A 10,181-nucleotide genomic window follows, 5' to 3' on the forward strand; every position below is an offset into this window, starting at 1 on the left:
GAACTGCCATCTTCCTACAATACATGGTGATGTGGGTTTTATGGCACTTTGTACCGTCATATTTTTTAAATTTCGATACTTTGAATTTATAGGGGATAACCACATCAGGAACTAGGCAGAGCCCAGCAGCATCAACTGACCCATAAAAGCTAAATCCTTCTACAACCCGTAGCCTTTGCTCTAGCATGCTAATCTTGAAACTTTCCTCAGCCTCTACTCTCATCTTTTCCTTCTCCTTCTCTTTTAAATCATCTAGATCAGGAATTGGTTCTACTACTTTTTCAGTGAATACAGGATTTATATAGCTATTATACTGCCCTGGGTTGAAAGCTGATGGCATTCTAGGATAGGCGAAATGTTGTGGCAGGACCTCTTGGGCAGACTGGGCTTGAGGTGGGCCAAAACTTGGAGGGTACAAAGGGTCAGCCACTTCTTGCTGGCTTGTACTTCCATCAACTCCTTTTCCTTTATTCATATTATTGAGGGCCTCCAGAATCTTGCTTAGTTCACTTTCAATCTTCTCCTGAGCTTTTTCTAGCTTTTCAAATCTATGAGAACTTTCTTCTTCCATTTGCCTTGCTCTGGATCTTGTGTTGTATGGATGAGCAGGGTTTTCGCTAGATGGAGCTATCCTCAGACCTTGAGTACCATACTTATGATTAGAAATGTTATGCTGTGCCTTATGTATAATGCTTTGATACACAAATGAAATGTACATTTTTTTGAATAAAATCTAGTATGAAATAAATGCAAATGATTGTGTTGAAACATGATCATGAAAAGAATACAGATGCATACAATCAGACAAACAACATAGTTAGTTTCGTGGATGAAACGTAAGTGATGTTAAAGCATAATGTTACATATGATAAAAATAATACACAAAGTTAAACAATCAAAAACACTCTTTTTGTGTCCTAATTTCAGGGTATATCTATCATTGGGTAGAAAGGGCTCTATCCTAGGTGTAGGCACTCTTAAGGTTCACTACATGCGATTTTAAGGTCAAAGTCTAAAGGTTCTCAAATTGCTCCTTACATCCCTGTCCATCACAGACTAGTAAGGCACCCTAATCCTTACCCATTACAGGCTACAAGCGAAAAAGGTTCAATTTGAGTGGGAGTATTTCGCTAGCCACTGCGGAGGCATTAGACCTCACGAAAGCAATAGGTACTTTACTCCCTCCTAGAGGGACGGAGCTCGGGTATAGAGCTCATGTTATGCACATGCACATGAATGACATAATTAACAAAGTAAATAAACATGAATGAACAATAACACATATATACAAAAAGGTTTAATTTTATTGGGCTTTTGGATAACACAAATTATTTGCTGGCCTGACTCTCAAAGTCCCCAGTGGAGTCGCCAAGCTGTCATAACGTCTAGATCCGGGGATCTATTCGCTAGACATTGACTTTTGGGAGTCGCCACTAATCTTTTTTGTCTAGGTATGATTGGCCACCTAAAGAATCTGTCCTTTCAGGGAACACCTAAGTTTAAGGGTCTCTAAAAGAAAAGGTTCAGGTCTGCTAACCAGAGCAGGGTTCGGGAGTTCGGTTACGTGTGAGGAAGGTTATAGCACCCTCACAACGCCCATCAAAAGATGGTACCAGCTTGAATTTGTGTTATCCAAAAGCCTTAAAATTTTACCAAGTAGTTAGTTGTTGAAAATTATTCTCAATTAACTCTAATTCTTTTAGCAGAAAATTGAGAAAATTCCTTCACCTCAAGAGTATACAAGAAAAACTACTGTTTCACTTGCAGAGGCTCCGTCGTCGGATTATTTAAAGAAAAATCAAAATAAAAAAATTAAAATAAAAAGGAATGAAAGAATGATTTTTTTTTTGTGTAGGGAAAATTGATACTTTCAACTTTTTCCCAAAAATATTTTTTGAAAATTTCGATTTTCAAGGAAAATTGATACTTTCAACTTTTCCTCAAAAATCCCTTTCTTGAAAATTTATTTTTGGAGGAAAATTGATACTTTCAACTTTTCCCTAAAAATATTTTTTTGAAAATTTATTTTTCTTTTAAAGAAAAATCAAAATAAAAAGGAATGAAAGAATGATTTTTTTTTTTTGTGTAGGGAAAATTGATACTTTCAACTTTTCCCTAAAAATATTTTTTTTGAAATTTCGATTTTTCAAGGAAAATGGATACTTTCAACTTTTCCTCAAAAATCCTTTTTTGAAAATTTACTTTTAAGGAAAATTGATACTTTCAACTTTTTCCTAAAAATATTTTTTTTGGAATTTTTTATTTTTATTTAAAGAAAATATAATAATAAAAAATAAAAATAAAAATAAAAAGAATATTAAATAAACCTAATCTAATAAATAAAAAATAAACAAATAAACAAAGAAATAAAAAAATTCAAAGAAAGAAAGAAAAAAAAAAAAACCTGTAGCGGCTCGGATCGCGGCTCGACTCGGCTCGGCTCAAGGCAGGGAAACTGCTCGGGTGGAGCGGCTTGGTAGCTTAGCTCGGCTCGGCTCGGCTCGGAGGGGGGTTAGCACGCGCGGGTCAGAAAAGCGGGTCAACGCCCGGGTCGGGTCGGGTTCGGCAAAACGCGCGGATCCTCTGGGTTACTTAAGGCCAAAAAGACGTCGTTTTGAAAGGGTATAAAAGGCACTTCCCTCTGTTTTTCGGTAGAACCCTTCTCCTCTCTCTCTCTCTTCTTCCTTTTTCCTCTCCCTTCTCTCTAAAAACTGAAGAACACCGGTGGAATTTTCGTCGGATTCTGGAAAAAGTCATCGGAATCTGGAATTTTCACCGGAAGTTGGCCGGAAGATCACCGGTTTCTGGGATTTGTCGCCGAAAACTGGGTTGGTCGTCGGAAACTTCAAGGTTGGCCGGAATTTTCGCCGAAAAATTCAAACTTCGCCGAAATTTTCGTTGGAATCTGGAAATTTCTTAGAAATTTCCAGAAAAATTTTTCGCCAAAAATTTCTGAAAATTTTTTTTCACTCTCAGAATACTCCTAAACTTTTCCTAGCTTCCTATACGCCTCCTTTTCTCTCAAATTAGTAGCTTTGCTTATTGTTTTCCCTTTTTTCAGTCTACCCCAGGGGTCCTTTATATAGGGATTGATCAGGAGTTTCTGATCAATCCCAATTCCCCTTTGGACGGGAATTCAATCTTTGAATCCAGTTTGGACTCTTCTGATTGAATTCCCATTCCCAGTGGGATTCTTCAACTTTCAATCCCAGCCCTTCAAAATCAAATAAATAAAAAAATAGATAATCTAGAAAAGATAGGATAAATAAAAAAAAAAACAATTAGATAATCAAAAAGAATCAGATAAAATTAACAGATAATTTAAAAAAATAAAATAAGATAAACCCAAAAATATATTAAAAAAATAATAATAATAATAAATAATAATAATAATAATATAATAATATGTAACTATATACATATAAATATATTCTAAATAAAAATAAATAAATACAGATATACAAAAAAGAAAAAAGAGAAAAAAAAGAGAGAAAGAAAAAAAAAACATACAGGATAAAAATTCAATTGGGCCTTACTCATTTGGGCCAGGCCCAATTGATCTGGGCCTGGACCCAATTAGGTGTCTAAAGCTGCCCCTCTTTGCACATTTTCTGTGAAACATAAATTGCGCAAAGACGTAGACACCCAATCCAGACTCAACTCAACATTGTCATTTTTTGTTTTTTGTATATATATTTTTTTTGTGTTTTTTTGTTTTTTGTTTTTTTTTTGTTTTTGTTTTTTATCAAAGCTCCTCTAAATAGAGGGTCAACGACTTTAAGAAACATAAATTGCTCCACTAAACAGAGGCACCACAACTTTGAAAAGTAAATTGCTCCTTTAAACAGAGGCACCACGACTTTGAAAAATAAATTGCTCCTCTAAATAGAGGCACCACGACTTTGAAAATTAAATTGCTCCTCTAAACAGAGGCACCACGACTTTGGAAAGTAAATTGCTCCTCTAAACAGAGGCACCACGACTTTGGAAAGAGTAAATTGCTCCTCTAAACAGAGGCACCACGACTTTGAAAAGTAAATTGCTCCTCTAAACAGAGGCAACGAAACTTTGAAAAGTAAATTGCTCCTCTAAACAGAGGCAACGGAACTTTGAAAGTAAATACTCCTAGACAATCATGTCTGAAGGAGTTGAAAGTTGTATTTGAAGGAATTTCAGGGGATTATGCCCAAAAGTCTTATAAATCAACCCTGATACCAAGAGACATCCTATTTCAAGGATTAGGAACTTACCTGACAAGTTTCTTCTCAAACTTGCAAAGTCTTTTCATATCTGTCTTTTCCATGTGGGATGTTGAAACACCCCTGCTTCTTGAATTTATACACTATACTTTCCTAAAAGTAGTGTATGCTATGCAATGTGCATGATTTTCAATGCATGCTATGCAAATGTTGGCTAATTAATTCCTGTTCAATGTATGGTACTCAAGTTTCTCAAGCTCTTTTTTTCTTTCTTGGGTGTCAAGCCCTTTGATTCCTCAAGGATCCAATTGCACTGCTCTTCTAAGATCGAACCAGTGTAGCTCTCAATTGTCCTTTCCACTCACATTCTTTCCTTGTTCAATTTCTCAATACTTTGGAATAAGCTTCATCAATTGATCATCCCTTGACCATCATTCAATGAATTTTTCAGCACTAGCAAATTTCACAACAAATTTCATCCACCATCATTTGGTCTTTGTCTTATAATCAACCATTCCAAAACAAACTCTGTCCACTGATTGTTCCCACCATTCGACCAATTCATCCTTGTACTCATCACTTGGTTGTATCGCTTTTCAAGATTTTCCCCATCATATTCTCTATTTGGTCACATCATACATCCTTCTAAATCATCTCTTTTAGGTTTCTACCATTTTTTCATCATCTCATATTTGTTTTCAAATGAATGCAAGACTCTTTTAAGCACATATTCATTCATTCATTCATTATCATTTCAATTCTTGACAAATATAATGCAATCAAGCATTTTCTCAATTCATTCTAGGGGTGAAACAATAAGAAAACAGAAGGTGAATTATGGTAAAGATAATCAATGGAGATCTATTTTGGTAGAAAATAAATGGGAAAGGAAATAAATTGGATGTCATTGAGGTGAATGGTATGTCCAAATGATGAATATTCAGACAATTTTTAACATTAATCTAGGATTCTTTTTCAAAAACTCATTCCATTTACTGTTGAAGTCATCTTGAGCTTGGCGAACTCTGCCCCAGTCTTTGAGGGATCTTCAGATGTCTTTGATCTTTCATTCATGTGAACCATTTGACCTGGATCTTTTTTTTTTTTTGGTACCAAAATCACCCTTTCAGGTTTTCAATTTGAATCTCTTTTTTTATTTTTTCATTTTTTCATTTTTTCCCTTTTTTTTTCATTTTTTTTTCTTTTTTCTCTTTTCTCATTTTTCATCCATATCTTTCATGTAGCATGATTCCATTGCTTCATCATGAGCATGTCTTTGCTCAACCTATGATCATTCAAGTTGAGTATTCACATTTGATCCAAATGGACTTTTCAAGGTTGTAATGTAGGCCAAGGTGAAGGGTCATAAAAAAAAAGGATATAATAGGCTCAAAACATGTATTAAAAAGGTTCAAAACCAAAGGATCATTTGATACAACTTGGCATTTTGCCCCCACATCGTTTCACTACTTTTTCTTTCCTCACACAAAAGATTCTCATTACTTTGCCCCAAGTCATGTGTGGCTTTTATTTTTCTTTTACTTTTCTTTCTCTTTCCATTTTTGAGACTTTTTGTGGTGTTTTTTTTTTTCTTTTTTTTTTCAAAATTTACCCTCCAGTGTAGAGGGTGATCCTTGGTTGGGGTTCTTCAAAAAAAAAATGATAAGCTCAAAGGGGTAACAATAAATGGTTTTTCAAATGGTAAAAGAAAGATGGCCATTTTTCATCTCAATTGTGAATACCTTTCTTGAACATCATCTTTTGAACAAAGCTCATGATCCTGTATAAAAGATTGCACATCTTCAAGACATATCTCTTTCACCTCCGGTAATGGCTTACCCTGTTTTTTCTTTTTGTTCAAATCATCTCCTCATGTGGATGAGTTCTCAAAATTAAATCTCAGAATTATTGTTATCATTATCTAAATATTCATCATCTGAAATTTAAGAATGGGGATGTAAAGTTATGAAAGATAACAGGGCATGGAATAATGGTCAAATGAAAGAGAAAATATAATGAAATGCATTAACTTGCCCTTATTAAGATGATAACAAGTGAAGTCATATTGCACAAAGAAATCCAACAATCACTCGAAAAGAAATCTTAAAATGACAAAAAACCTTCAACCCGCCTTATCTCCATTAAAAATTAGCTCCCTGAATGATCAGGTGAAGAAATCCCCATTGACATCTTGCCCCTCAATTCATTGTGACTCTCCAGATCCTTTCTGTTCTTGACTTTCACTCAGTACGCTAACATGAGGTGTTGTTGCTTTTCCCTGATCAAAACTTACCATTCCATCATTGATCAACCGTTGCACCTTATACTTTAAAGCAGTGCAATTTTCAGTAGAATGGCTAGTAATTCCATAATGGTAGTCACAACGAGCTGTAGGATCATACCACTTTGGATAGGGTGGTTTAAGCGGTTCCACATGGCTGGGGGCAATCAAGTGGCTATTATAGAGTTCTCGATATAACTCTGTATAAGTCATAGGGATTGGATCAAATACAGGTTTTTCTCGAGTAGTTCTTTGTTCTCGTGAACCACTTGCTGGGTTAGTAGGACGAATTTGAGTTCTTACAGGAGCTTGAATGTTAAGGCGGTAAATGGATGAATAAGATGGTTGTGGAGCTAGCTGGTATGGGTAGGATGAGGCGTTATTCACAACAGGATAGTATGGAGAGTAACCTTTGAATGGAACTAATTCTGTCAGGTGATCAATCACACATTAACAAAAAAAGATTAGTGGTGACTTATTTAATTTATATCTAACAACAGGTCTACGGATTTATACGTTGCTAATAATAATAATAAATTTATTTTAAATGGAATAACATAAAACATTCATCTCTATGTGAATATATAATTAAACTAAAGATAAGTTTAAAATATTTAACATGTACTTAAATTAGAATATAATTTAATATTAATTAAGGACATTCTAAAATTAATTGAATTCTCATTATTTTATAATTAGAAAAGTCTTGGATAAAAAAATAATGAAAAAATGAAAAAAAAAAAGAGATATTTTAAAAGATCATTTAAAGTCATTAAACATTTGTAGAATAATAGTTTGTGTTATATTTATAATTAATATTTCTTTTAAAATAAAAACTAAATTTATGTTCAGATCATTTCAAATCAATATTTCAAAATTGCTAAGTTCGATCATTTCAAATTTAAGTTGTTTTATATTCAAATTATTTGCATATTGAAATTTTAAGTTTGATTCTATTTCTAATTTAAATTAGATGAATTGAGGTTGTTGGCTATTCTTGAAAAAATCTAGTCGCATCGAGTTTAGGGTAATCTTTCCTATGTCTATAATTAACGTCCTAAAACATACTTAAATTGAAATAACCGTCCTAAGTTGAATTGAAAGAAATCATGTTAAGATCACTTCCCAACAAATATTAATGAGAGGAAGACAATCTTTCAATGAAAATGTCATCAAAGAAAGGAAAGGGAAGGAAGAAAGTCAACAACGAATTCACTTACCAAAGATATATTAATTGTCACGAGTTGAATCCGGCTTATTGTCTTGCATAGCACATGCGTGTTTGGCAGGCAGGCCGGAACCAAAACTAGTTGACATGATTTTTATTTGATGAGCAATTTTCTGTGAACCATATTATGCTGAGTTTTTATTTTATTTTATTTTCTTTTAATTTTTACGAACTAAGCTTTTTTGATATCTTTATTTCGAAAATAAAAATGTTTTAATCTTATTTTTCCAATTAAAGAATCATTAAATCTTGCCAACAACGCATCATCTTTTCTAACAATTAATTAATATTGAAATGGATGAAAAATGTTTAATTTATTTAACGTTTAAATCAATTTTTCATTCAAATTACATTGGAAATCAACATGCTTTTCTTTTCAATTACGAATAAAATGCAAATTTCTCAAACAAAAAAAAATAAATAATAGGCAATTAAATTGAAATAATAATAAGATGAACACTTGGATTATCAATATTGTAAAATCAAAATAAATGTACAAAAACGAAATTTCCTCAAAAATAGATAGGAGAGATATAGACCTAGCATTTTTACCTCAGTTATCAATTTTCAGTAAGTATACTTCAATTTCCAAATAAATTTGATAGATCAGTAATGGGTCATTATATCAAAACATGCAATTCTAGCATTTTTACAACTTTATTCAGCACAATTAATGGCCATTTTATCATAGCCCAACACCTCTTTAAACGATATTTTAGTGTCACCATAATATAAACGAGAGGATTTACATGTGTCTCTTCCAACAATTTTTTTTACTCATAGAAAAAGGGAAAAAATATTATTTGGCAATTTGTAGACATGTAATGTTGCTACATACGTAATAAATGAAAGGTTGTCGTTTTATACACAACAAACTAGTATATATAGATGATAGATGTGCTAAGTCAGATCATGCACAAACACAACACCTATTAGGAAGAAGATTAACGATAGCTCGCTGACATGTCTCAACAGGCCACCACCTATGGTAGTGTTAAAAATATTACTAGCTCACCCATCGTATATCAGATTTCCAAAGATTGGCAAGGAGCTGTTGGATCTGGCGATCTCAAATCTTATCCAGTTCAAATCCAGCCTTCTGCTACAGGTACTTTTGAACATGTTGGAAACGAAAATGGTTCACAGGCAGCTGTTGTGTATAGCGTTACAAATAGCGCTGGAAAAGCCTATGATGTACTTTTAGCTTGGTTCAACCAGCCTAATTCTCCTAACAAGGTATATAATAATAATGTTCTCAAGTCTTTACCAAATTAACATGCACTTTACTTAGTTTTTTAAAAATTTCAAAACGAAGAAAATTTAAAGTAATGTATGATTATTAACTGTACAATGCAGGCTTATACTCTGATTGATGAAGCTGGCTCCTTTACAACCGATCGTTGGCCTGGAGTTTTTGATACCCTGATCAATTCCAGCAAAAAGAGCGCCAGTACAGTTGGAGGATGCACCTCAGTAGTTGAAATTGCGGATGGAAATTTCCCAAAATTTTCGGCAGCAATAAGTTCTGCTTAACTGCCTGTGTTGAGGGCTGATGTAATAGGCTGTCAAAATAACTAAGTAAATAAAGTGCCTTGTGCACTAGCACTCTTAGACTATTAGAGTGAATTTGGCAGCCAATAGACTATTAGTGTGTTTATGTGTTTGTAATCTAATATTTTGGTTTCCTGTGGATCGTACATCCCATTTGGAAATTTTAAATATCAATAAAGAATTACACCCCTTGTCTGGTTTATAACTTTGTTTGCATAGGAAAAAAATTTTCTAATTACTGAATATATAATTTTATTATCAATTAACTTTTGTTGTGGTGGAGACGATAACTGTAAAACATTTTCTGTCCCTTGAGAATAAGAATTTATTGAAATACTTAAGAATAAATTTTCAAAAATAAAAATTAATTTTGAATACTAGATGTTAAAAAAAAAATGAAGGATATAATTTTTGGACACCAAGAAAGATAAAAGGATTCAAGAAAATCAGGAGAATGAAATATAAAGTTCATCCATTTTTTTGCCTCGTTACTAAAAAAGCTTAAGAAAACAATTAAGATGAGAACTCGAGCCTCACTATTTTCATTCACTATCATATATCCAGTGGATCAATTAAAACTAAGTATAAAGTTTGAAATATAAATTAATTTTTTGAATTTCTTTTGCAACCCTTTCTATTATAATTTTACTAAATTCGTACTCGGCTCAAAGCAACTTAAAGCCGAAATTTTTTTTTTTATCAAATCATTTTAATGGATGCATGGAACATATCACTGACAATCATTGTATTAGAATTAACTAATCGTATTTTAAGATTGTGTCGGGTTTATAAAAAATTATATAAAATCCACACTTATGAGTGATAAACTTTTACATACATGTGTATTATCATGAGATATTTGTAGGAATAATTTAGTAAAAAAATTATAAATGAAATGGTCTCGTGGTTGTCTACCATAGTA

At 32.9% G+C, this 10,181-nt stretch overlaps 1 protein-coding gene across 1 annotated transcript; it reads left to right on the plus strand.

Moving 5' to 3' along the window:
- The first annotated feature begins 8,604 nt into the window (after nucleotides 1-8,604).
- Nucleotides 8,605-9,460, plus strand: LOC111295156 (jasmonate-induced protein homolog). The gene is made up of 2 exons (XM_022888545.2): nucleotides 8,605-8,944; nucleotides 9,065-9,460. The coding sequence occupies exons 1-2, from the start codon at nucleotides 8,672-8,674 to the stop codon at nucleotides 9,239-9,241; spliced, it is 450 nt and encodes a 149-aa protein (XP_022744280.1). The 5' UTR covers nucleotides 8,605-8,671; the 3' UTR covers nucleotides 9,242-9,460.
- The last annotated feature ends 721 nt before the right edge of the window (nucleotides 9,461-10,181 follow it).

This window comes from Durio zibethinus, chromosome 14 (assembly GCF_047325235.1).
Source record: "Durio zibethinus cultivar Kanyao isolate XHJ-2024 chromosome 14, ASM4732523v1, whole genome shotgun sequence".
Taxonomy (NCBI): Eukaryota; Viridiplantae; Streptophyta; class Magnoliopsida; order Malvales; family Malvaceae; genus Durio; species Durio zibethinus.

Excerpts from the sequence above, each read along its gene's own strand:
- LOC111295156 (XM_022888545.2), top strand. The coding sequence starts at position 8,672 with ATGTCTCAACAGGCCACCACCTATGGTAGTGTTAAAAATATTACTAGC. Across the intron at positions 8,945-9,064 it reads AGCCTAATTCTCCTAACAAG|GCTTATACTCTGATTGATGA; the intron begins GTATATAATAAT and ends TGTACAATGCAG.